The 27,606-nt window shown below is 37.1% G+C and overlaps 1 protein-coding gene and 2 long non-coding RNA genes across 13 annotated transcripts in view; all 3 read right to left on the bottom strand.

Annotated features, from left to right (window-relative positions):
- The window catches only part of LOC139962700 (uncharacterized), a 110,089-nt gene that overhangs the window by 70,843 nt on the left and 11,640 nt on the right, over positions 1–27,606 (bottom strand). For 2 of the 9 annotated variants that reach the window (XM_071962899.1, XM_071962903.1), the window contains exons 1-4: positions 23,401–23,550; positions 19,464–19,688; positions 18,003–18,068; positions 1,896–2,044 (exon numbers count right to left, since the gene is read on the bottom strand). Coding sequence is in view for 3 of the 9 variants with exons in the window: in XM_071962896.1 (XP_071818997.1) it covers positions 24,106–24,438; positions 25,661–25,765 (438 nt within the window). In the remaining 6 variants the exon portion in view is untranslated. Of the gene's footprint in view, positions 1–1,895; positions 2,045–18,002; positions 18,069–19,463; positions 19,689–23,400; positions 23,561–24,105; positions 24,439–25,660; positions 25,766–27,606 lie in introns of those variants that run through there. The other 7 variants (XM_071962896.1, XM_071962897.1, XM_071962901.1 and 4 more) reach the window with 6 other exon arrangements.
- On the bottom strand, positions 3,562–17,996 carry LOC139962705 (uncharacterized). Its single transcript, XR_011791308.1, has 2 exons — positions 17,849–17,996; positions 3,562–3,643 (listed from the first exon to the last, which is right to left on the bottom strand). It is a non-coding gene; the product is annotated as an uncharacterized lncRNA (long non-coding RNA).
- On the bottom strand, positions 7,210–17,291 carry LOC139962704 (uncharacterized). 3 transcript variants are annotated; one of them, XR_011791307.1, is made up of 7 exons: positions 16,665–17,291; positions 15,744–15,883; positions 12,250–12,410; positions 11,659–11,949; positions 10,876–11,076; positions 10,563–10,767; positions 7,210–7,832 (listed from the first exon to the last, which is right to left on the bottom strand). It is a non-coding gene; the product is annotated as an uncharacterized lncRNA (long non-coding RNA). The 3 variants fall into 3 exon arrangements; XR_011791305.1 differs by lacking the exon at positions 7,210–7,832 and adding an exon at positions 8,544–8,558 and having other exon boundaries at positions 15,766–15,883; positions 16,665–17,290; XR_011791306.1 differs by lacking the exon at positions 15,744–15,883 and having other exon boundaries at positions 16,665–17,288.

Below are 27,606 nucleotides of genomic sequence, written 5' to 3'. Positions count from 1 at the left end.
CAAAATTAAACCAACTTTCTCTTTTTTAGATATCCTGTTTACAAGATTTTCAGACACCTGTTGACCTTGAATGGCCTTTGACCTCCATGAACCAGAATGCAAAGCTGCATTGTGGTGTTGATGATGTTACATAGTACATACATAATCTTATATGAATGTGACATACTGTAGGTATAGCCTGGATGAACTTCAATCTAAATAGTACAGCAAATGGCATTGAGATGTGAGAAACAATATTGGAAATGGCAGCTAATGACGGAAATGGACACTTATAGTGTTCTTGGACTCAGCATGATACATCAGCATAAATATGTCGTGTGTACACATTTTTCAAAGTTTGACCCATGTTGACCTCAACTTACTGTTGATCTCTACCAGAGACAATGTGGTTCTTAGGCTACTCAATGTGGTACACCAACATACCAAATATGAGATCAATCCAAGCTACGCTTCTTGAGATATGTTTGCAAGTTTTCCACAATTTGACCTTGTAACCCCAAATGACCTTTGACGTCCACCAAAAGTAATAGACTTCTTGTACCTAATGTGGTCCACCTACACATCAAATATGAGATATGCTTTCTTTTGAGATATCGTGTTTACAAGGAGTAGGGATGCACCGGATCCAAATTTTTGGATCCGGCCGGAACTGGATTTTGCCGGATAGTACGTGAAATCCGGCCGGAACCGGATTTTTTCATTACACAAAAGAAAATCATTAATAAGAAGTAGAAGTATGAAACAAGGAGCAAATCTAGTTGAGGTATATGCATATTATAAAGAAGGTGAAATTAAGACCCCATTTATGAGATTAAATATGACTTGAAGTGGTGTAATCTACATTCTTTAATAAAATAACTACAATATTAAACTGATGAAGGCTGCAAGAAATGATTTCACTGCAAACTGTATTTGTTGTATAGCTTCATATAATTACAGTACAGTAGTTGTATTGTTTTGGTTGATCTTTAGAAACAGTGGGTCAGACCATTGAGAATATTAAATTAAACATGTTAAACCTAATTTTTCCTTACTTTGAATGTTTTTATTAATTTTTGGAAATAGTTTACATTGATTTAAGTTAATACCAACACCTTTTTAAGGGATGATTCAGGCCAGATTTTGAAAAAGATCCGGCCGGATTTTGACAAATATCCGGCCGGAACCGGAACCGGATAATTTCTCACTATCCGGCCGCATAGTCCGGCCGGACCGGATATCCGGTGCATCCCTAACAAGGAGGTGTCACATACACAAGCACACACTATCACATAGATTCCTTTGGCTTTTAGCAAGAAATCAAAAGTGCAGAAATTAGGTGCAAGTGTAGAAAAAAAGTGGGCCAAAATGCAAAACAAGAAAATTTGCTACCCTTAGCTTTCTCTCTCATACGAAAAGTGTAGCACATGCTTTTTTGCCACTGTTTGAGCCAATTAATGCTCTTTTGGTATTAATTCAAGAAAAGTGGGAATCATGTTTTAGACTTAAAGTGAGTAGATTTTATAGGCACTTGCCTTTTTAGCTTGATTTGTAGTCATGTAAACATGGTTCACTGCCTTTTATAATTGGTCGTTTTCAAATTTTCATTCATGCTGCTTTCCTGGGTGATGCCTGTAGAGGCTCTTCAAACAAGTTTGTCAAACTTGGTTGATTTTGAGATACTGTGCTTTAATTTTGTCACATTTTGATATCTTTTGACAGAATATAGAATATAGGCCTATAGAACTTAAAGCGGTATATCCACATACCATAGCAGATTAAAATCCTACTGACCACAAGTACTCAATGTCATTCATCCACATACCACATTTGATAATGTCTAAGCTACCCATCATGAGACACTCTCTTATAATAATCTGAACATGAACATATACTAAAAAAGGGAAAAAGAATACCTCTGTATGAAGTCCATTCCTGCACTATACTGTATTCCAAAAATGTAAAATGATGCAAACAACATTGCAAGTCCACAGATGAAACTAGCACAGTTGCTCACCACCTGCCCATCAATACAGCGTGTATCGTTCTGCAAGGAGCATGCCTCCTAGGATAAAAAAAAAAAAATGGAGCTTTGGCATCAGAAGTAATCAGGTCAGTTTCACAACACCAGTAAAACTCTAAGCCTTAGATATGTTCTTCTGGTATTTGAAAATGGTGAGGCCTTAGTAACCAGATTTGCATAAATATGATTGTAAAAGCATTGGTTATACCAAAATTAAGTGAAAGATACTCCACTCAGTCTTGGGAGCAAAAATCTTGTGAAATAAAATATTTTGCAAATTAATGAGTGAAATACAAGACATGTATTTAAAAATTGTGAAACTGTGTTTTTACATTTTGAAACATTATGGCCACTCTAGCACATGCAGCATTTTCAGGGTTACTGTACTGTCCCTTTAAGCATCAAGCAAGAAGTTCATAATTGGAGAATAAAATAGTAGACTTCTGTAGCCCCCAGTCAAAATGAATCATTGTCACATGATGTATGAAAGTAGGATTAAACATAAAACTGTTCAAAGAGCCTGCTTAGGCTAGCCAGTAGCCCAGGTAAGTATCTTTCCCTACACAGAAAACCTGACTCTGACTTGTCCTTTCATGGCTATTATTATACAAGGTTTGACCCATGCTAACCTTAAATGAATTTCTTGCAGGAAATCAGTCTAGCCCTCGGTAACATTTGTGACCTGCATTCACATTTTATACTGGCAATTAACACACTAAGTTTGAACCAAAACGCAAAACAATAGCAACTCAGCTACATTTGGAATATATTCAACTTCACAATATTAAGCTATCATATGTAAAAAATACAACAACTTTGACCTCTGGGGACCGCAATTGACCTAAGTGACCTTTCACCTGCATGAACCAGAGTGAAGACCCCATATATGGTTACTTGCTCTGGAGAAATCAGATAACCATGGCTCCCTAGAACTCCTGCCAAAGTATGTTACAAAAGACCCTGCTATAGAGATACACTGCACTGATTTGGCAGCAAATGACTTTTCAGACAACCAGGCCAATGTAGCATTTTGGCCAGTATAGTGTCCCTTTCTTCTTTCTGCAGCATAGTGCACATTCGGCCACTTTAGCAAAACCAGCATTTTAAAGCACTATAGTGTCCCAGTCAATAGAGCCCCAGTCAAATCAGACAAAACTATCTTATCTGTGAAGAGAGACCTTGCTAGGAGTGAACCACTGAAATTCCTCATTTCAAGTACCTGACCTACAGTAGTGCTCAGTCCATTTTTTTAATCTTTTTTTTTTAACTGAAATATCAAGAAGCATATGACCATTAGGGTTTATCTGAGTGCCATTCTCTCCATGATAATAATGAGAATTTGAGTATTAAAGCTGTCTTAAACTGTTATTCCAAATATTCTTCTTGTAACTTAATCATTGCCACCTGCTTCAAGAGCATTCACTTCAGTAATAACCTAGCTACAAGCACTATGTAGTTAAAAAACCTTGGAATTGCTTCGAAATTGTGTAAAAAGTTTACTCATTATTGGACAAATCTACCATGCAAACATGACCTCCCCTGACATTCTGGTTCTGGAGAAGTTTTTTTTTTTAGGTTTTCAATTTTGACCTCTGCTGACCACACATTACTTTTGACTCCAGAACAAACAATAAACAGTGCCTGTGTGACAGGGAATAGTGTCCGGGCGTCTCACGGACACTATTCCACGGGAATTGTGTCCGTAGGACAACTTTCTCGGGGGGAATTGTGTCCGGCGGACAGTATTATCTGTCCGGACGGACACTATTAACTAGGAAAAAACGTCCGTGTGTGGTGATTTTCTGTCCGCGCGGACAGGATGAGAGAATAGCACGGATAAATGTGTCCTACAAGCTCTTCTGCATGGAAACGTAGTGCAAAAACATCAGGACTGCAAGGCTTCTTTGGAGTACGCCTTTTCATCTTAATTGCATTTCTTAATGGCAGGATTTATAGAGGAACTTTAGACCAATTTCACTACATGATGAACGGCTGAAATATATGGTCATTAATGATTTCTTGCATGATACTATTTGGACAGACACAAATGAATGGAAATATCAATTTAATTTAAAATTTATTGCAAATTTAATTCTCCTTCATGTTCTCTGCTGCATAAGATAAATACATTTCTATAAAATGACAAAAGTGCTGCAAGACTCGTGCAACATCCTACGTCTATTGTGACATAGAACAACTGTATCTGTTTCTTTATTTTTAGTACAAGCTGTTTCAAATACTTTGTTTTATAAAAAATCATCCGATTTCCCTTCTACTTTTAATACTAATGCTTGACAACCATTGACAATAACAGATAGCCTCACATATAGTAACTTTTGAAATCTTGGGGATCTCAAGACAAAATGACATTCACATGGAAAAAAAGGTTACATAAATCAAAGTAAACCATGCTTTGGCGTCCACAGTTGTAGCCTAGCAGTATTTGTTGGTCAGGCAATCAATTCAAGGTAGACTACTGTTAATCCAACTATCGACAGGCTGTGAATGTGAACTATGGTGAAAATACTTGGGAATTCCTTTTCATGTGATATATTTTAAGATTGGGCAATGCCTAGCTGGTTGGAAATGGTACTTGGGAAGCAATATAAAATCATATGGTATAGGAGGAGCAGAGGGTTTGTGTAAGGTGTTTTCGTGTGTTCATGACATATCAACGATCGAATCATGATATATTGCCTGCACAGTCAGGCAGTGCATTATTCATTAGAAGGTATTTCCAAACGAATATCTCACCATGCACAACTGGTATTGATAAACACCAAAAACGTTTGTTGCTACGATGTATTGTTAATGGACATAAAGGCCTCTAAGCTATATCATTTATTTTCAACAAAAATCAGCTGAAAGTATGTTGCATTGGCTTCAAATATGCCAGATACTAAAATATGGTCACCTATGGTCAAAATTATTGTTTTTGTACCACCTGTAGGAAATTTACCTCACTGGGACATTCTGTCCTTTTGCATGTTCTTTTAAAATGTCTGAGAAAACTTTGGAGATTATAAAGACCTCAAGGAAAGTACTTCTTGATGTCACAATACAAGTTTGTGGTCTATACAGACTACCTTCAAATGACATGCTGCTGGTCACACTAAGTATCAGGCTTAATATAAATACTGGGAAAGGAGGCTGTGTGAGAACCAGTTCTACTACACTCAGATTGTTTAGTGTTAGTCAAAGTATCTCAATGACTATTGTTCAAATGTTGGAAAAGAAAAAAAAAATGAATTAGGGCTAATTAGGAAATGCAAGCTGAAGCCAGTGAAATCATATTTGTACACAATTCAGACAACTTGGTATCAGTTAACATTTCTCTTGCTTTTGTCTACATATTTGGCCCACCTTTTCCTTTGACATTAAATATTCTTTGCACTAAAAGTTTGGCCTTGACACAGTCAACAGTATAATCACTTGAATCCTTTACTGGGGAGCATCCAAGGCCAGTCAACACTGAAAATAAAAATACACATATATACACATACATATGTACACATATACAAACATATACACACATACATACACACATACATATACATATATATATATATATATATCTATACAAAACGTACAAGTGCAGCTGTCTACAATAAATTATCCAGATAACCATTTTGTAAATAAATAGCAGCACGATAAATAAAACTATTTCTATACACATTAATTCTGAATTTTGGTGTTATTGCTTTGTTTCTCAGATTATACCTAGTAGTTTCTCGAAGTAGAGAGTTAAGTTCGGTTTGCAAAGAATGTCTGTCATTTCTCTGTATGCAATTTACACTTCTAATGAACTCATTTTTAGCAGCATTGTTTACAGTACTCATAAGAAAGTTAAAATCTATATTAAAAATTTTAGAACAATACTTTAAAAAAAAATTCTCTTATTATCTTTAATTCGTAAAAAGTGATACCAAGCAGAAACAGCATATATTAGGTGTGGTAAGATATTGGCAGTAAAAACTCTTTTCCTTACATCAACATGGAAATATGGAACTATATACGATAGAGTTGAGACTATGAAGTACACCCGTTTAAGTATTCTGCTTATATGACCACTGAAACTTAGTTTGTCATCAATACAAACACCTAGATATACTGTATGATGAGTGCGTTCTACTTCTGCATCTTTAATTGAGATTTTAGTTAACTTACATGATAAAAGACCTTTTCTATGAAAACGCTTATTCAGTTGCAACAACTACATAATGCATCACAGATAAAGAAACTATATCCCAGTTGTTACTTGCCTTGATATACTTGAATGGCATATGAGGACAGCTGTCAAGTAGCATCTATGCATAAACCAGGCTGTGGTTTCTCTGATCCAACATGAGTATCATTTCATATGAATGGGACATACTGACACACTTGATCTTAGTAATACAGCAAGAAGTGACAAACAGTATATTCACAATGACAGATGCTGACACAAATGACCACTGATAGCCTGCTTGTACTCACTCAATGTGATACATACTACAGTAAATATGAGATTTCTTCCAGCTTCCTCATCTTGAGATATCAAGTTTTAAAGGTTTACAAAATTTGACCACTGTTAATCTCCACAATAACAAAGGCCTCTTTTAGCCATGTGGTATACTTACAGACTAAATATGATATCTGTTCAGCTTCCTTTCTTGAACTTATAATTTACAAGGTTTTCACAACTTGAACCCTGTTTACCCTTTGACATCCACCCCAAAAATATAGGATATAATCAATATGATTCACATACATACCAAATCTTACATTTTCCAAGCTTCCCTTCTTTTTACCTGAAGAAAGACGAACTAACTGCCATTTACTGTCCTGGATGTGACACATGAGTTTATAGATTACAACTACCAATAGAACAACTTAATTTCTATGTGTGGTAAAATATATGCTTGTAATGTGAGACTTTTGTTAGAATTTTGTCACCTTAGAGTCCTTTGAACTTCACAATCAACAAAAACAATCCCAGGATTTACTTATACCATCATTCTGACTGGAGTTCTCTGGGAACATTGCTCTTGATTCAACCTTACAATGACATTACTTATGCATTATAAGATAATAGAAATACTAATTCTATTCAGTATACTAATTGTGTGCATATTTTTCTCCTTGCCAGGGGGAGAAAAACAGACCCTTTGATATATGTGGAGGGGGAGGAAGTGTGTGTTAAGGGAGGGGGGGGGGTTATAAATTGAAGTGTGGTTTGAACAGAGGGAATGTGTGAATTAAATATTGCTTAATATAAGGACACTTATTGCCGTTTCCAAAAAGTGATCTGACAGCATTTATGCTTTGTTTTCTTGTTGCTTGTTGTTTTTAATCTAACTTGCACATATAAACATACTTAAACTTCAAGCAGGATTTTTTTTCTGGAATTGTCTATCAGTGGGGGTGGGGGGACAAACAATAACGATATGCATGAAAGAAAGAAACCTTTTTATCGTAAATTATCAAGTTCTTGTCTTAACCGCTGGTTGTTATACTCAAACACCTGATCATCTCCAACCTCATCATATTCAGCTTGGATAGCCCTGGTGAAATGCTCTGACCCTTGGCACCAACCTATACCTAAACATAAAAGTTTAAAATAATTGACTGAATAGAGAAGTTAATAAGTAACCACATTCAAGCTAAAAAAATGCATGTTTACACCACATATCATATTGAAAAGATAATTGTGCATCAGGATCATTACTTTGGTAAGCTTTTGCCCAGTTGACTACAGGCTGCTTCAGCTTCTGTTTCGGTGCAACCTGTGACAAGGTGGTAGAGATGGTCCACAGCATGAGAGACAAGAACGTCATTGAGGTAATTCAGCCTGCAGAAAAGGACGCATGAATAGTAAGCATTGCTTCAAAGTTACAGAAATTAAATAGAAAGTAAATATTACTGTGAAAACATGATTTCAGCAATCATTACGAATGGGTACTTCAAATTAATGTATGTTGCAGCATTCGGCAATAACAAGGTGAAGCATTCAGACTAGCAATATTGTTTATTGCCACAAATGCAGATCTGATCCTCCATGAGCATGCGAGCATTCAGACTGATCCCCCAATTGTGGGTCTGATCCACCGTGAGCATGTATGGAGTATATTCAGACTAGCATGTCGTTCGCCCTTGTGGGTCTGATCCTCCTTAACCATGCAATAATTTATACCATCGGATGTTGATCACCCAAATTGTAGGGTCTGATCATCCTTGAGCATGCGAGAATGCAAACTATAGCAAGTTGATCGCCCTTGTAGGTCTCGTCCTACTTGAGCATGTGAGATTCAGACTAGCAAGTTGATCCCCTCATTTGTGGGGTCTGCTTGATCCTCCTTAAGCATGCGATTATTCAGAGTATAGCAACTTGAATCCCCAAATGTGGGATCTGATCCTCCTTGAGCATGCGAGCATTCAGATATACAGTATAGCAAGTTGATAGCCTATTGAAGTCTGTACGCATTCCTGTGTATTGTATCAAGGCCAAGCTTAGAGTGAGATCTGATCAAGTGTGACCTATTTGCAGCACTAAGGTCAAACTGTTGCAAACAGATCTCTGTTGAATCAAAGCAAAGAACACAATCATAGCACACTAGAAACTTACTTAACCATGAATTGTAAAAATAGGCCTTACGAAAAATTTTTGAAAAACTTGCCACTTGGCCAGTGTAAGGGATTCCCTCTCTCCTTCAGCTATCATAGCACAGAAAATTCCTTGGGAATATTATTATAATATTACTCATATTACTAGCAATATTGTGAGCAATGCCATGTGCTTCTTTCAAATAGCGTTAATTCAATGATGTAACATGAGCTGTTTTTTTTTCATGAATCTGGCATAATTTATAGTTATAGGGTGTACAACTTACTCGATCTTAGTAAAGCAGTGTGATGTGACAAACAATAAATTTGCAATATCACAGGCTATCCTGAAATGATGATGACCTCAACAACAGGTTTCTTTTAATAATTGTGATACATCAACATACTAAATATGACATCTGTCCTTTTGAAATATTGTGTAAAACATGGTTTTCACAATTTGAACCCTCAAACGATCCATTGACCTCGGCCATAGGCGTACGAGGCGGGGGGGGGGGCAGTCTTAAAAAACAAATTTCCAGAGGACAAGAAATTCAGGCAAAAGTCCTGAAAAATTCGGGCAGCCTATGAGGAGAAACTATATATATATATATATATAGATATATATATATATAGATATATATATATAGATATATATATATAGATATATATATGCAGTAGCTTGCCCAAACGTTTTTCAAATTTTTGCCCGACAATTCATTGATTTTCTTTATTTAGCATCATGATGCCCGAATATTTCCGTGTAACACCACCGTAAGCGCAGCTCACCTGGGCTACCACGCTTTTTGCACGATCAATTTTTTTCTAACTAGTCAACTGTATACCTGGACATCTCCGACATGAGTTTATATAAGAAACATTTTCTTTTTGATGGAATGGATGGTGGGGGGGGGGGAGTGCCTACAAGCCTAGAAGTACAGGTTTACCACATTCTTTGTTACATTTTATACTGTTTTGTGAGACAAATTGCAGTCTCACCCGACATAGCGACATTATCCCGCCTACGTGTCGTTGAACAATGAATTTTTTTCTGGAGGTAGCTGAGTACTGTGTTATTATAATAAATACGGTAACTAAATATGAGCTTAAAAATATACTGTCCTATTTTTCCTCTTCAAAGTGATGTAACCATTTTTTCTTCCTCTAATTTGCCAAATTTTTGTAGGGAAGTGTAAATTTCTAAAATATGAGATTATAAAAGAAAGAATGTTTATATGCAACTTGCAAGGCCTCAGATGTGCCGTTCCCGGCAATCTGAGAGGCTTTTTTTGCCAAAAATGTTCCTGTACGCTACGCGCCAACCGATGGTGGCGCGCCGCTTAGATAGTGTCACGGGAACTTTCGGACACAAAACTTTCTGCCCCCCAAACTAAAATGGTCCCGTACCCCTATGACCTCGGCCCACAACATTAGGCTTCTGACCCAAATGACCTTAAACAATACAAAACCCTTCTTGTGCTCAACAATGTACTCTTTTGCACAAACTATGGGATCAATCTAAGCTTCGATTCTTGAGATATCGTGTTTACAATGTGGGCGGTACACACACGCCAGCATGAATGAGTAGGTTACAATTATTATCAAAGCCAGGAAAGCTGCTCTTCAGAAGTTGAACATTATATTGCAGAGTTTCAAACTGACATCACATAAAATTATCTTCTCGAAACTAAAACAAATGAAATTTAATTTCTGAAAACAATTGTCAGGAAACTGAAGTTTTCTTCTAATTAACTTATTCCTGTCTTTATTATTGTTGAATGGTTAATTTGTTAGGCCATTAAGTCGAAACTGATTCATTGTGTGAAGACAGCTACAGTCCTTTACCCTCACATAAGCCAGCAAATACTCAGAACTGATTAAGTTGCTGACTATTTTTAAGGAAATTCTGGAGGAATCATGCCAATCCTCCTCCTCCCCCACCCCCCCCCCCAAAAAAAATACTGCAAAGAAATCTTACTTGTGCAAAATTCTTTAAGTAAAATTAAATTGAATTTCTTCTTCTGAGGAAGGCCTGTGGTACTGTTCATAAGTGTGTACAGTCCTTTCTCATTCACAGCCTTCACTTCATACGGCCCAATTAGCCGAGAGTTTTCAAGCTTCCCTCCTATTCGGGCATCCTTTCTAGCATTCCGTACGAGAACACTGGAACCAACTTCGAAGCTCTGAATAAAATAAAATCCAGCAGATATACGTAAACATCATAATACAATGCATATGTTGCCATTCATTTAACTACAACTTCAATGTACAACATAGCATTATATAATTACCTTTTTTGGTGCCTATTATCCAAATTCTTTTTTTGCCGTTCTTGGGCTTTGCCAATATTTTCTTTCACAACACCTTTGATTATGTCCCACGACTGTGACATGAGTTGAAAAACCCTCTCCCGCTGTGCATCGCTGCAGTCTGTACTTTGGAGCTTCTGGTTGGACAATGGCGTCTTCAATGTCGACTGGTAGCATTGCTCTCTGGATATATGAAGATAAATTAACAATCAATTATTCACAACACTTTGTTGACTGAAGAATAAATAAATTTTTATATATTTTATTTTCACTATTAAGACCATTGAACCAGAAATTTGAGTCACATGACATACTCAAACCAGCACAAATATAAAACCCATATATATATTCTGTGCTGTTATACGTCCAACTTGCATACCAGCCAATTATGATAAATATATAGTATATATATGAAAAACAAAACCAATGTCAGTGGCATTAATTGCATGTATCTTTTAAATTAATGGGCATGCATTTACAGTTTAATGAATGTTCATATTTTGTACTTGCTGCAGAGTGTACCATATACAGGGTTAATATTTATTTGTTTAGATATTGTAACTTAAATTGGGTTATTGATGGTCCTCTATTTAGCGGTTTTTCCCAGGACCTGGCATGTGTCAAATTAGATTTTATCATACAGAGGACTGGTGTAGCTATGCAAGATTTGTCCAAACTCTCTTATCCCTGATTGCTTTTCTCTGTATATGGCCTTAGCAAATGTAAATCTCTATTCAGCAATGGTAGGTTTAAATTATTACAAACCTTCCAAACATCACAGCAAAAGGTGAAAGACCTATTGAACCATGTTTGGCTGTATGGTACCCCATGAGAATTGAAGACAGCATTTCATCTCAGTCATCTTGGTTTTCATTGACAACCTTGATGAGTGACCTTTGCAGAGTTTGGTTGAATCTTTCATCAAGCCCATTGGTATGTGGGTGGTAGCTAGAGGATTCTCTGTGTTACACCCCTATCATGTCAAACAGGGACTTGTTCAGAGCATTAACAAATTCTCCTCTCTGGTCTGAGATGACAATTTTCATGCACCCAAATCTAAATAAATGGAAACATTTAAATAACTATTGTTAAAGTATTGATTACGAGTAATGTAATGAACTACTGGCATCTGCAGAATGGCTGCATGGTTTAATCAGGAAATCATTTCAGCACTGATTTAAAAAAAAAATTAAGTTAAAAGCACTGACCATATCCCACTAACATTTTATTGACATTAACTTAAAAAACAACTTCTATAAATTCCTGTAACCATTTGGCCGCTTTCTGGGTCACAGTTAAAACAGTGCAAATGCAGGTCTGCGTAACTAATTCCATGTAAAGTAGATGGATATTTACCTGGCCATGGTTTCAAACAGAAAGTTTGCAACAGTTTTTGCTGTTTTGTTTCTTACAGCAACAGCCTCTGGCCATTTTGAAAAATAGTCACATAGGGCTTATATGATGTACTTATTTCCATTGATGGTCTCTGGAAGGGGTCCAATCATATCCACACCCATCTAAAAAAAGAAGTAAAATGGCATTCAGAACCATACACAATCTAATCATACAACTGATGTTCAAGTGATTTATATCTGAGTTTTGTAAAATGCTAAACATTCAATTTTTTTTATTTTTTTTTTATTGTAACTCACACTGGAAGACTCTGTTACCAATTTTTTTCTTCATTAACAAACCTATTACTTACTGACTTGTCAAACCCAACTGTTATATGGAAGTCCAATGGGAAATCTCTGAAGTGAGATGCAAATCACATGCAGTGATCTAGCTGACAATCTAGCTGGTAATTGTCACTAGGGACTATCATAGGCCTGGTAACTATTTTCATCACCTTTGAATGTGGGGTGGGGGGGGGGGACAGATGTATAAGTACCTGGATGAGTGATTGATAGTTAGTCAGAAAATTGCCTTGGAAAATGTCAGTGAGATGACAGGGTTACACCTAACTGATGTAGGAAGCATACATTGGTACAACCATGGAGTTTACCTCCATCGTACAACCTGTACTTTGGTATATATATATTGTAAGCATTTAGAAATGTTAGAAATTAATCTTTGAAGGGAATTTGCAGAATTTTTTATATTAATGACAGAAATTCACACTGTAGAGTTACAGTATGGAAGGAAAGACTTCTTGGTTATTAACCAAGTAGCAAATTTTACTTAAATAGATGATGAAATAAGCATATGGGTTCATTGGGGATGAATTTTGGACAAAAGGATATGGCTTTGTTGGTACTTTAGTTATGAACTGCATATGAATGTACTACCTAGGACATTTTCTCGGATACTTCTTTATGACAACAATTCAACTACTGAACTCTGTTATGTTCATGTGTCATTCTTACTTCATATCACAATTCAGTTTTCTTTTCATTTTGAAATTCATATCAGATAATTATGAAGTCCTATGTAAAGGTTTTCCTGTTGCTTTAATTATACGCAGCTAAAAAAAATACCAACATGTGTTCTTAGCGGAATTTGTGTTTATGGCTGCAGTACATGAAAATTCGCGACGGTACTGCAAGTCATTAAGTCTACTGAATGTACCACCATCATGATCATCTTTAATATATGCTTAGTAAATTATAACTTTAAGAACAAATGAATGAGCTAGATCTTTCATTCTCTGGGCAATCTCCACACATACTCCTTATACTCTTGCACTGGCCAACAAAGGGATGCAAACTTTAAGCATCGGTTGATAACTTGATATGCATATGGTGAATGACATAGGCGTAGGAGCCTCATTTGATTTGGGGGGGCTGTAACGACTTGCCCGAAAAATATAACCAAAATTTTTTCGCGCGCTCCACATGTTAATGTGCATATCATATAGGCATCCATCAGTTATTAAATCACCTGCCAATAACATAAAATCATTTTCCGTGTTATTACCCTTCCATATTGGTTAGAATTATTGGGGAAGTCGTTACAACAATAATGATAATAATAATAATATAAGATTAACCATTGAAAAACACATTGCAAATTCTTCATCATTTTCACTAGGTGCCAGTGGCGGAGCTAGGGGGTATTGGTCAGGGGGGGGGGGAGAGAATGGTCTGTAGGGGCGCTTTTGACACTATCTAAGCGGAGCGCCACCACAGGTTGGCGCGGAGCGTACAGAAATTTTTTGAGTAAAGTTACTCCCTAGATCGCCGGAAATGACCCTTCCCGAGCCTTGCTAATTTGCAGGTAAACGAAGAATAAATAGGTGTCATCGCCATTTGTCAGAAAATTGCACCAACAAAATGTGACAAATGTCAATAGGTATTTGAGAGCGCAATAAAAAAGTCAATAATCGCGAATAAGTAAAAAGTGGTAAAAAGCTGAAAGGGCGCCAGCAGTCCATTTGAGTCCGTCAGGGGGGGGGGCATCCGCTCCCTCTGACTGTATGGACGCTCCGCCACTGGTAGGTGCACGCAAAGTTCTCAGCATATTGCCCAAATTTTCACCAAAAAAAATTGTGAAAAAAATGCAAATTATTATTCTTTCAGTAGGTGCCCGAAAAAATTCTTATTCTCGAATTTTCACCAAAATATTGAAAAACACATTGCAAATTATTATTCTTTCAGTAGATGCCCGAATAATTCTCAGCATATTGCCCGAATTTTCACCAGAATATTGAAAAACACATTGCAAATTATTATTCTTTCAGTAGGTGCCCGACAAAAATTCTCAGCATATTGCCCAAATTTTCACCAAAATATTGAAAAACACATTGCAAATTATTATTCTTTCAGTAGATGCCCGAATAATTCTCAGCATATTGCCGAATTTTCACCAAAAAAAAATGAAAAACACATTGCAAATTATTATTCTTCCAGTAGGTGCCCGAAAAATTCTAAGCATATTGCCCGAATTTTCACCAAAAAAATTGGTTGGGGGGGCTGCAGCCCCCCCAGCCCCCCCTGCCTCCTACGCCTATGAGTGAATGACTTTGCAGTTACAATCATACAAACAAATATTGCTTTTAGATGACAAAAAACAAAGTGATTTAGTAATAACTGTGCCGCTTGTGAACAGTATTTTCGACCCAGGCCTAGCATTTATAAGCTGAACGCATAAGGTGGTCCATATGTATTCCATTGACATGTAAGGCCTATGAGCTAGGATAGGTATTTGAAGAAAAAATACATGTTACACAACTTCCATTGCAGATTCCATCAAAATCAGGTGTACATGTGCCTCCTGCTGAAATGCCGATGAAAATAATACTTAGGTGGTGAAATTGTCACCACTCGCATCCTACAAGGACTCTTACAGAAATAGAAATGAACCGGTATTTCTATTGATTTAGACACCTTCTCAGATCCCTTTCTTTCAAATTAGGGTCTTATACCAAAATACTCCTATCATTTGGTCAAATAAGTTCATGATAACATGTGGGATAAAACGAAAGCAAATTGTTGTGCATTTTTATTTGCTCTCTTTTCAATTGTTTTTCTCAACACCCAGCTATCCTCCTGAATAGAAATTTATTCACCCACCCTAAAATTTGTCAAAGAGATTACACTAGGCCTATATTAGTTTTTAGGTCCATTCTGGTCACTATTCTAGCAATACTACAGTATATCACCAAGCAGTGTCTTCATGTGATAATACATTGCAAATTTAATATAAATGATATAAACTTGGTCCATGGAGCTATAATCCCAGGTTTATAGCTCCATGGTTTAACCTGCACTAATTTAATTGCAACATTGTTTTGTGCATATATTAACAACCTTAATTACTGTGGTAGAATGTTTAATGAATATTCATACCATAACCATGTACATGTTTGCATAATTAAAATATCACCAGCAAAAAGGCCTATTAAATCGTACATTATTAGCCAACACAGCTAACCTTCTGACAATGAAGTGATGGGCAGGTGGCCAACTGATTACCTATAGCATATATTCGACCTGCTGCAGTGTCTGTGCACATCCCGGCAACAATGTATTAAAAAAATATGGGAAAACCTCTAAAAAGAAAGAGATAATAAAGTAACACTCATTAATTTAATTGATCCTCCAAAATGGACAAGACAGGGACCCCCCCCCCTCTCCCTTGCTACCTTGTGTTTTAACTAGTAAGGGGACTAATCCCAGGACATATCTTTCAGAAAATCTGAAAAGTCCTATCCTGAAGATTTCTTTTTGTTTGTTACCTAGCAATTTCAAACACATAATCATTATTGAAATTAAAAGCTTGTATATTCATGGTAGCATGGGTACACACTACACAGCTGATATGTAACTGACAGCTGATCCGGAAGATTTGGAAGCTACCACAGTAACATAAATTATACCAAGTAGGTTTATTTCAGAGATTGCCAATTGGAGTGGCTTAAATTTGAATAAAACAAATTATTTGCAAATAGGGTTAACTCTCGAAATCCTACTCCTAGGCTACAGCAGGCTAGCCTATAGTAGCCTAATACTATTCGTGTCTTGCCGATTAATTATGCATCACGATATTCTCTAACACTAATAAAGTTTAGACTTTTCAGTTCTACTCTTAGGTGATTACAAATAATAAAATATACCTATAATCTGCAAGGCCCAAATGGCCAATGCACTTAGTTCAAGTTATATGCATATCTATGGAATCATTTTGGCCTGACTTTGGAATCCGTACCATATGAATGTGCAAGCTTAATTCGAATCGGCAGAATAACAACTGTATAATCCGGCTGAACGTACGTTTCTTCAGTGGAAATAATTCCTAAAAGTTTTATACAAATAAACAAATAATACACTTACCGCCAAACCCTTCTTGTAAGCTTTAATTTTGTGGGCTTTGGCCAAGGGCCTATCTTCGTTGCCATGTGGGCCGACGTAAACTAGATTGGCATCTCCCGTCAGTCTAAAGCTCTTCGATCTTCCCCTTATCGATCTTTCTAGATTTAACGTAGACTTTTCAGGGTACAGTCCTGACGAAAGATATTTTCCAATGATAATGTAGGCCTACTCGTCATCGGTATCCACCTCAGGAGAAGTCATCTTGTAATATCAGATCGGGCTAAGTAAGCTAACGGTCTCAACTCTTAATGCAATTACTGTGCGTGCAAATATTCAACTACTAAGAAATTTTGGGCTTGTGACATGTAACGTTAACGACGTAGACGGCACATTCGGCTTACTTCACTGAGTAAACAGCAGTATACATTTTACAGTAGAATGCAAATACGCATGCGTGAAATAAAAACTTTGTCACACCCAGAACGTAGAGCGGGAGATTTCCACATTTCCCGCGTACTGAATAAAATATATTGACTCTGACCAGGAGTTTTTCCATAACAACTCCCTGCTCTGACCCCGGATTTGACCTCCATGCTCCGGATGGCGGGGAACTTTCCGCCGCCGCGTACCGGTTGAAATACATTTACCTTCAACCTCTACATGGTTGATCTTTCTCCAACGTTTAGAAATTCCGACCTTCTAAGCAACTACCCTAATGGTAGTAACGATTGATAAGCAGCAGAGTCAGACAGACATGACTAATTAGTTCGGAAGATAAGTTTAACATTCATTATGCAGCCTTCTGACAGTCAACGATCGAAATAGAGCGGACAGCGTCCCTCTGGAGTGTAGTCTCCATGATAATAATAACATTTTGCCACCTCTTCCCACAACAGTCGACACTGGAAGTATTAGTTATGCTTTAACCGAGTTTTGAGGGTGCATGCTGACCGATATATAACATTGTCAACCTGGTCTTCGCTAGTAAATTACCTCCTTTTAAGTAATAAGGGAACATAGATAGGGCCAGAAATGTTTGTCACTCAACAGAACCACGTTAAAGCTCTTTAAAGAGAACCCGGACACTTTCCACGGTGGCGTAGAAAGCAAGGGAAAGTGTCCCTGAGACACTATTCACGCAAATGAGACACTATTTCCTAGTAATAAGTGTCCTACGGACGCCCGGACACTCATTACTGCCACACCTGTGGGGAAGCCACATGCCAAATATAAGATCTGCTGTAGTAACCAAGGTCGACATTGATACATACACAAACATACATGCATACATATGCTAAATCTGGAAAAGAGGACTTTCAACATAAAGAATAATGTAACATAAAGCAAGTAGATATGTACTTATCACAAGATATTAAAGGGCACCAACTGAAGCATCCCCTCAGCATCAGCCTTTGTAGCTGTAGTCTGAAAATTTGAAGTCAACACATTTACAAATCAACTCCACCATTCCTTTGACATTCAGAAGTGTAACAGCAATTAATTAAAATCAATGTGTGGGGAATTTTTCATGCAGTGTATGTCACATATGTGAAAAGAATTCTGAATGATCCTTATCATAATGAAGTGATTTAAATAGTTGCAACATGTATCTGGAAACCCCATTAGTGGTATCAACTATGTACAATTCAATGCTCTTTAATATGCTAGGACAGTGGCCAGTGTGCCTATAGACACAGTGTACCGTAGTGACACCATTGATCACACAACCTGATCACATTTTTTTACATTTTGATCTTTGGAGGCATCCACATGCAAGTTTAAGATCTGTCAATGTAATCTTTCTTGTGTAGGGGCCTATAACTAAAAACAATTTCCACCAAGTACTTTCTAAGACATCAATGTACCAAGTACCATGGTGATATATCAAGTGGATTGCAAACTTTCAAATGAATCCAGAATTTACTTCAAAGCATCTGGGTTTTTTTAAATGCTGTACAATCAGTTATATCATGAAATTTTCCATGCTGTTCGTCATGGTGCATGTTGTAACCATGGTATGTGGTATATCTTGTTGTGCGATATTCTTCTTGAACTGACTTGTTCTTGAGTACAGTACATTTTGTAACAATTCTTTCACAGGGATGTACTCAAATGTGCAGTCTTTGTTAGTGTTGTCTCTGCCAAGTTGAAATGTGACTGACTTGACATAATTGAACTCCTATTCATATGCTGCTCTTCGCATATAGTTTGAGCGTAAGGGGCCATCACTACAAGCAGTTAGTAGATCACATGATTATATTTCTTCCAACAGTTCCTTTGTCTTGTCTTCTGGAATGTCAAGGTCACTCAAACATGCTTGCAGCCTTTTCAGTGTAAGTGACTGGCCAATGACAGGCAATGAATTTCTTTAAATTCCTCCACAATGTGTTGTATTGTAGACGAAGGTATAAGGAATTTGGATTCCAGTTTGATGTAGAACTCAAGCAAGTTTTTTACATACAATTCTTTGGCATTAACTGTTTCTTGTAAATGTTCATATTTAAAATAGTCATCGTCAGAAATGGCACCTGGGTCTTCAATTATTTCATTGAGATAATTGCCTTGATTGTTGTCACATACTTCAACAACATCAGTGCAATTCTTATCCTTTGTATTTATACCTTGCCTATGATATCTTGAAAAGATGTGCAGTAAAAGATGACTTCTTTGAAAACTTTGAATTACAATTGTGGAATGGACATGGAATTTTAGTCCCTACATCAAGATGTTCTTTAAGATGCTTACAAAGTTATGATAATCATCACATGTTGCTTGCAAAATGTGATGGAACACGTCAAGGGAATGGAAATGTTATTGTACCTTGTACGGACAGGACTTTTACCATCAAGTTGAACATGACTGTAGAAACATTTATATGATGAAAGTCTACGGCAGCATCCAGTGTATGGACAAGGAAATGTATGATTACATTAATTGCGGTGATATCTGCAGTGTGCTACATGTATAGCCATGTAGGGTTTGGAGTTGTTGCTCACAGTATGAGCAAGTAAACTCCTTCCATACAAACTGCATTTGAGGTGTCAGCTGCAAGGAAATATAAACACAGCTTATGCTAACTTCTGTCAAACTTTTTATCTTTCAAAATATCAACTGATGTTGCTGAAACTATACATTGTGATGACAATGATCAAGGCAACACAGTAGTCTCAATTAATAAAAGTCTAAATAAGTGCATGAAGAATTTTGTAAAGGCTGAGGTGACTTTTAAGCCTACTGAAGTTTTACAAGGTACAACTAATGAATAAATGCTGATGAATGTTGGGGAACATTTTGAGAGTGAAAAAGAAGACGTATTGGGGCTGGAAAACCCTGGAGTTTGGAGGAGCAGAGTGGCTTACAGAATTGAATGAGAGGTTATCAAATATCAGCCAGAGATCCCAGGGAAACATCTGGCTAGCCTAGCCAGTGTGTAAATTTAGCGGTCGTCCGGTCGTCCGAGACGACCAAATTACCTGCCGGACAACCAAAACTTGTCAAATCGTGAAGTACTGGTTGCCCGGCGGACAACCAAAAACTATCGAAAAGGCTGGTTAATGTTCCGTGAAAATAACGGAAAAAGACACGGAAACAAGCGTGAAACCAAAAACGTAAAATGACATTTCACATAAGAGGAAACTCATTCAGAACTCCACCTTCATCTAATAAATAATATACGTAGCATGAGGAAGGCCATGCCCTCACATTGACATGGACCACTCAGACCAAGATTCATGGTATTTTCTGTTCCGTCCGTTTGTCAACAAAGGCCAATCAGAGTTCAGGTTTACCCCTACGGCAAAGACCCCGCCCATCCACCACATTTTTTTTTTGAGAAAGAAACACGAAGTACACACTCACAACTAGGTCAACGGAAAACATAACAAAATACATTTTTGAACAACATCTTTCATTATTTCTTTTCAAAAAACCACAACTTCTTCAGTCAAGACCCAAAAGTTCACCTACTCCTACAAATCAGTGAATTTGTTTGAAAATAAATATATCATAACAATCAACTGCAAGGTACAGGGTTACCAAAACTTCGTTACAGAGATTTTCGTGCTAAAAATAGATAATGATGCTTTACCAAGATTCCCGTGTTTTGATTGGCTAGTAGTCCCTACCGATTGTCTGCAAACATTCTTGCATTTTCAGTGCTCAAAGAACACGAAGTAAGTTGTTTAACAACAATAATTTGCAACGTTTACTTTCCCTTGTGTAGAGATAACAAAGTTTGTGGTAAAGGCTATCATATGTGTGCACTCAAATATCATAACGTTAGGCCTTGCCTCATATTTGTAACGTACATTTTGACAACAATCACTGGTGGTACGAAGATGCATTTGAATTGTTTCTGACACTATCACGTAATATTTTAATCATTGTTTTGATCAGAAAATGTTATGACTTTTGTGGGAAGCTTACATATCTGATCCCGAGAGGATATTTTATCTCACAGTATGTTTCTTTTCTCTGCAATAAGAGTTGCTAATGTGAAATGTGCATCCATACCACAGTAGTTTCTGTTGCAAACTTTTTTGCGGCTCAATTGACCACGTGCTTCAGTAAAGTTTATTTTGGAGCAACATTCGTGTCATCGTGTGTAAACTTCTGTACTTTAGAACATTGAAGTTTGATTTTTCATCAACATTGCGTAAAAATCTATTCACATAGGCCTACTGTAATTTTCGCACAGATGATTGTTTGCAAAGAACCCAGGATAAATGTGGATCAGGTTTTGATGATTTGCGCAAGTGTAGTTGAAAATGAAGTTCGAACAGGCCTATGTAAATTCAGTAGTACAGTGTGGAATTTAGTGAGAGATATAGACACTGTAGGCAGTGTTACCAGAGTTAGCGTTTTTACACTAGATCTAGCGTTTTTAGTCATTTGTGGGGTTCTAGCGCACGTTTTTTCTAATTTTGGTAATTCTACCGTTTTTTGCCTAAAACTAGTTAAATTGCCAAAAATTGACCACTTTTCAGATTTTTTAGACAAAATTCTTACTTGGAGACCCATCCAAATTTATTTTGAGTATTTTTGCCCAATCTTCGGAATTTCCTACCGAAAATTTCCATATTTTTTTCAAATTTTCTAGGTCAGACTATCACTCAAATCAACTATTCAAAATCTATTTTGTGATCGGTGACCATTCATCCTACGAATCTGTGCTAAATTGACTCGAAACAACACGAATGTTAGGGAAACTACCATTTAGCGTTTTCTAGGGTTTTATTTTCGCAAATCTAGCGTTTTTTCGTCAACTGTCGCTGGTAACGCTGACTGTAGGTACATTGATTTTGAAGAGTTTGGCTGTTGGAAGCGCTGCAAGGTCAAAGCATGGAGCTACTACAGAGTTGGCGAGTAGGGAAGTACAAGGGCGGATGAAGGAGGGGGCTGGGGGTAAAAAAATTCAAAACGGCAGGGTGGGCGAAAGGAGGAGTGGACCGGGCCGCCCTTGTCAAACACCGAAGCTAAGACACTGAGCCATCTGCCCTATAATATTGTGTATAACATTCACAAAGTATAGGCAGTGATACTACACTAGAATTAGTACAGTAGGTCATACAATAAACGTAATTGGAGTTCGATCGGGATGCAAGCTTTTTTTTACAGGACGCAAACTTTTTCGGGGGCTTGCGTCCCTGGGACGCAAAGTTTTTTTCGCTATAATAACATTACTGAAACTGAAACACTAGACCAGTACTATGACGCACCTACAGATTACCACATGGTTATTGTACGGTTACGCCCTGCAGCAAAACATCATGTACCTAACTAGTGTACACAATCTTTGCTACAGTCAGCATTATTAGAACATAAAATCCAGCAAGGCCGTGGAAAGAAACACAGAATTTGATTTAGAATCCATGAAATCGCTCAACATTCACAGTTCCTTAGGAGTCCCAAACAAGTATTTTCTTCCGAACATAAATTAATATAGCTTTACAGGACGACCAAAATTTCAGCAGGACAACCAAAAATTGGTGAGCTGGTTGTCCTGGGGACAACCACTTCAAATTTCTTAAATTTATACACTGCTAGCACTAATAGTAATACTGTATAGGGCCTACTTAAACTTACAGGTCTAATTTAGGCCTCTTCTTTTTCTAGCTAGCCTATGTGGTATGTCATTCTGCCTCGCCAAGAGCAATTGCCTAGGTAAAGGAATCGCGAAGTACCCTAAAAGTAAGTCAATCTTGTGGCTAAAAGGCACGAAGTTGGTGACCACCATCATACTAATTCCTGGATAGTGTTGGTCACAAATAACGTTTGGCTAGGCCTCTATTGAATAGTTTAGGCCTAACGAAAACGTAGGCCTAGCTTAGGCCTACTAGCCTAGGCCTAGTAGGCTAGTACTGATTAGTGTAACCGACCTCTAACTCACATTGAAATGTCGTCCAAAACGTTGGTAATGTAGAAGTTGTTTTACCACTCCCGATTCTTTTCTACTATGCCTTAGCTAGCTTTAAACTAAACTGATGGTGATAACTGATACTAAATGTTTTATGTTACCGTTACATTAATGCCTAGGTTAGGCCTTCACACTGGACTGTCCTACACGGTGATAGGCTACCGACATACAGTATTCAACAACAGTGCCATTACGACCAATTAAGCTAGACCTAGACTTGTGGTGATTTAAGCAGTCTTTACACAAATAGTTTTATGTTCACGTAATTAATATCGATTATCTAAGTAGTTCTCGCAACAAATCATACACATATAGCGACTTCAGAAATGTTTAAATTCTCACCTCTCCCGGCTTGCAAAAGTAGTAGTAGCCCTTGTGGATCGTGTAATACATCAACGTTTACCATGTGCAATACAGTTACTGATAACAATCGACGTTACACATCTTGCCAGAGAAGAACGTGACACAGGTGTCAGACGATACTTGTTCACTTGAAAGTCCAATGAAAAAGCGCACAGGGTCATACTGCAATGGGCGTGCGCTAATCTCTACGCCGGGATGCGTATTTTTATTTCCCAGGACGAACGTGGGCATCGGCCAATCATATCCCTGGACTCTAAACAAGTGACGCTTTTTCAAAAAACATGTTCTGAATCTTTTTTCCTGGTTTTGACCCCATATTATGAACGAAAATCCTTCATTTTCTTAGAAACTGGATCCCTAACCCACTTTTAAACCCTAACTCTGATTTCAAACGAATTTGTAAATTCCTGAAAAACCTGAAACCCACGTTCGTCCTGGGGAGGAAAAAAAACGCCGCCGGGATGCGTCGCCGGGATCGATCATATGAAGGCAATATAGGCTACAGTTTTTATTGTTGAGATCGCGAAGTTACAGTATAGCGCGCGTTAAAAATGGTCGAACTAACAGGAGCTTACTGAAATTGTTGGACACAGCGTTTTGCTGTAACATTCTACAGCAAACTACTGTAAAATACGCTGTTATTTTTTACAGTATAGTATTAGTAAGCTACAAGATAATGCTTACCTGTTGTGTTCACTTCTGACGTCACATGGATTATAAATCCTTTTTGAAGATTAGTATAGTGTGTTTGCTCGAGAAACATCCAAACAATCTGGTCATGAAATGTTAATCTGATGTCGTGATGATACCTTTGTGAGTACAAAACAGAATCAACAGAGGAAGGGATGGACCCAGTCCCAATGTGTAGTGCTTCTGCGAGCCAAACGGCCTCAATAATGATCGATAGGGTACTCCCTTCATCTGCCAAAATGTACCAAGTTAATATATCGGGTACCAATGCCATGGGGAATCCATTAGAAGCGATTGTTACGCTTTGACCATTACCAATGCTAACGTCTGCAACGAAGATAGGGAAATCAAATTTGTTATTATTTAGGTAGGCCAAAGTATATTTGTAACATTTATCTAAACATGTAACATTTATCAAAACATGTAACATTTATCTATACATGTAACGTTTATCTATACATGTAATATTTATCTATGTAACATTTATCTTTACATATGCCAACATACTGTTACTTTGTTTTTACAGTTCATTGCCCTTTTTCTCCACAGAAATATAATCAATCAAAAGCTGTGGTAGTTTCTTATTTTATTACTTTTACTACTCTTTTGACTTTTCTGACTAAACTGTCGCAAGTTGCAAGCAGGGGCGTAGCGAAGGGGTTTTTGTTGGGGGGGTGTGGAGAATTTGATTTGCCGACGGATCTGGAAGTGGTGACTGAAATGGGGGAGGGGTCTAAGGGGAAGGTGTGTCCCCTCCCCTTTGGAAAATTTTTAGTTTTGAAACATCCTTAGATGCAATCTGGTGTATATTTTAAGTCAAATTTGATTTGCCGACGGATCTGGAATTGGTGACTGAAAAATGGGGGAGGGGTCTAAGGGGAGGGGGTGTCCCCCTCCCCTTTGGAAAATTTTTAGTTTTGAAACGTCCTTAGATGCAATCTGGTGCATATTTTAAGTCAAATTTGATTTGCCGACGGATCTGGAAGTGGTGACTGAAATGGGGGAGGGGTCTAAGGGTAGGGGGTCTACCCCTCCCCTTTGGAAAATTTTTCATTTTGAAACGTCGTCAGATGCAATCTGGTGCATATTTTAAGTCAAATTTGATTTACCGACGGATCTGGAAGTGGTGACTGAAATGGGGGAGGGGTCTAAGGGTAGGGGGTCTACCCCTCCCCTTTGGAAAATTTTTAGTTTTGAAACGTCCTTAGATGCAATCTGGTGCATATTTTAAGTCAAATTTGGCACGGAAGAAGCTCCCGTTCTCCTTTTCTCTATTCAGCTTTCCTTCTTTCTTCCCCTTCCGCTCTCTTCACCTTTTCTCCTTTTGCCGACAGACCCAAAATTTGCCGACAGCGGCCAAATTATTGGGGGGTGTGACACCCCCCCACACCCCCCCCCCCGCTCGCTACGCCCCTGGTTGCAAGTCTTCATTTCATACTTTCTTATCTTTAAGTATCTATAATATAACACAATGTAATATTTATAATATATGTGTACATGCATGTGTCTAATCATGTTGTAATTCAGTATTATATAAGTTAGAACTCACAGCAAGTTTTGTTCTTGTATGGGCTACAGATGTATGAATATGAGCATCGCGGTAAACCCTCTGTAGGCACGGAGTCGTAGAAACATAACTCCCTAGAAGGTAGAACTAAACAAAAAGAACAGAATTTATACACACACGCACACGCACACACACACACAAACATATAAATATATATATATATTATATATTAATACAAAATTAACAAATGACTTGGTCAATAATAGAGTTTCCTCATAGTGTAAATTGTACCTTCTCGCAAACAAGATACACGCATAAATTTAAATACAATTTGTTTTCTCGTTTAAATTAATGTCACTATGAATTTATTGATGACTCAATATTTACACATTGAACACAAATAATAAAAATACTTCCATGATAACTTTGACATCATTAATTGCAGAGGAAGTGACGTACGTGGCTGACTCTCGCTGTCTTCTGACGGAATGAGAAACTCATTTTGTACAGAACATTGGTCAGATACACTATGAGTGATCTGGGCTATAAGGGTTTGATAGGGAACCTGCAACTTGACAAACAACTCGTTTTGTTACTGATAACAGTAATATATGATGTACGATATATGATATACGCCAAGTTACGTGTTATATATGCTGTTCTCTTTATATAGATTGAGCTGCAACTCTCCTCTCTATCCTTGTTGCAATTTATTTCTAAAATCACCTAAATGAATTACTGCCGGTTTATAAGAACATTTGCAAATCTAAACAGATCTGAATAAATAATTGGACTGACACGAACCTATTCATGGTCTATCGAAATTGAGATTCTAGCTTGAAACTATTGTGTTGTTCCCAAAGATATCAAGTGGGTTTTATTGTTCCAGAGAGATAATAAGGGAACGGTTACTGACAATATTTGATATTTAATTGAATAAAGAGAAGAAATATTTAATTGGATATGATCATTTACACTTAACACTTGTTATAATCCACCAATTTACCAGAAATAATTATTAAACTATGCATATAACTGAAGGGAATATCGCGTTGGCTGAAGTTAAATAAAAATTAAATTAAAAAAATGACTACATTTATGGAATTTTTTTCTGCATTTAATAGGTGAAATCTACATCTCATAGCATTTTGTGTAACAAAGATGATCAAGTTTGGTGATATTTGTGATGATCTCATAACAGTAGAGTGAATGATGTCATCATACATGTGACTGTATCTTGTAACAGTAGAGTGAATGATGTCATCATATTTGTGACTGTATCTTATAACAGTAGAGTGAATGATGTCATCATAATTGTGACTGTATCTCATAACAGTAGAGTGAATGATGTCATCATATTTGTGATTGTATCTCATAACAGTAGAGTGAATGATGTCATCATATTTGTGACTGTGTCTCATAACAGTAGAGTGAATGATGTCATCATATTTGTGACTGTATCTTGTAACAGTAGAGTGAATGATGTCATCATATCTGTGATTGTATCTCATAACAGTAGGGTGAATGATGTCATCATATTTGTGACTGTATCTTGTAACAGTAGAGTGAATGATGTCATCATATTTGTGACTGTATCTTGTAACAGTAGATTAAATGATGTCATCATATTCGTGACTGAATCTTCTAACAGTAGAGTGAATGATGTCATCATATTTGTGGCTGTATCTTCTAACAGTAGAGTGAATGATGTCATCATATTTGTGACTGTATCTTATAACAGTAGAGTGAATGATGTCATCATATTTGTGACTGTATCTTATAACAGTAGAGTGAATGATGTCATCATATTTGTGATTGTATCTCGTAACAGTAGAGTGAATGATGTCATCATATTTGTGACTGTATCTTATAACAGTAGATTGAATGATTTCATCATATTTGTGACTGTATCTTGCAACAGTAGAGTGAATGATGTCATCATATTTGTGACTGTATCTTGTAACAGTAGAGTGAATGATGTCATCATA

The sequence above is a fragment of the Apostichopus japonicus genome, chromosome 21 (genome assembly GCF_037975245.1).
Source record: "Apostichopus japonicus isolate 1M-3 chromosome 21, ASM3797524v1, whole genome shotgun sequence".
Classification (NCBI taxonomy): Eukaryota; Metazoa; Echinodermata; class Holothuroidea; order Aspidochirotida; family Stichopodidae; genus Apostichopus; species Apostichopus japonicus.
This window is presented reverse-complemented; position numbering and strand designations above follow the sequence as displayed.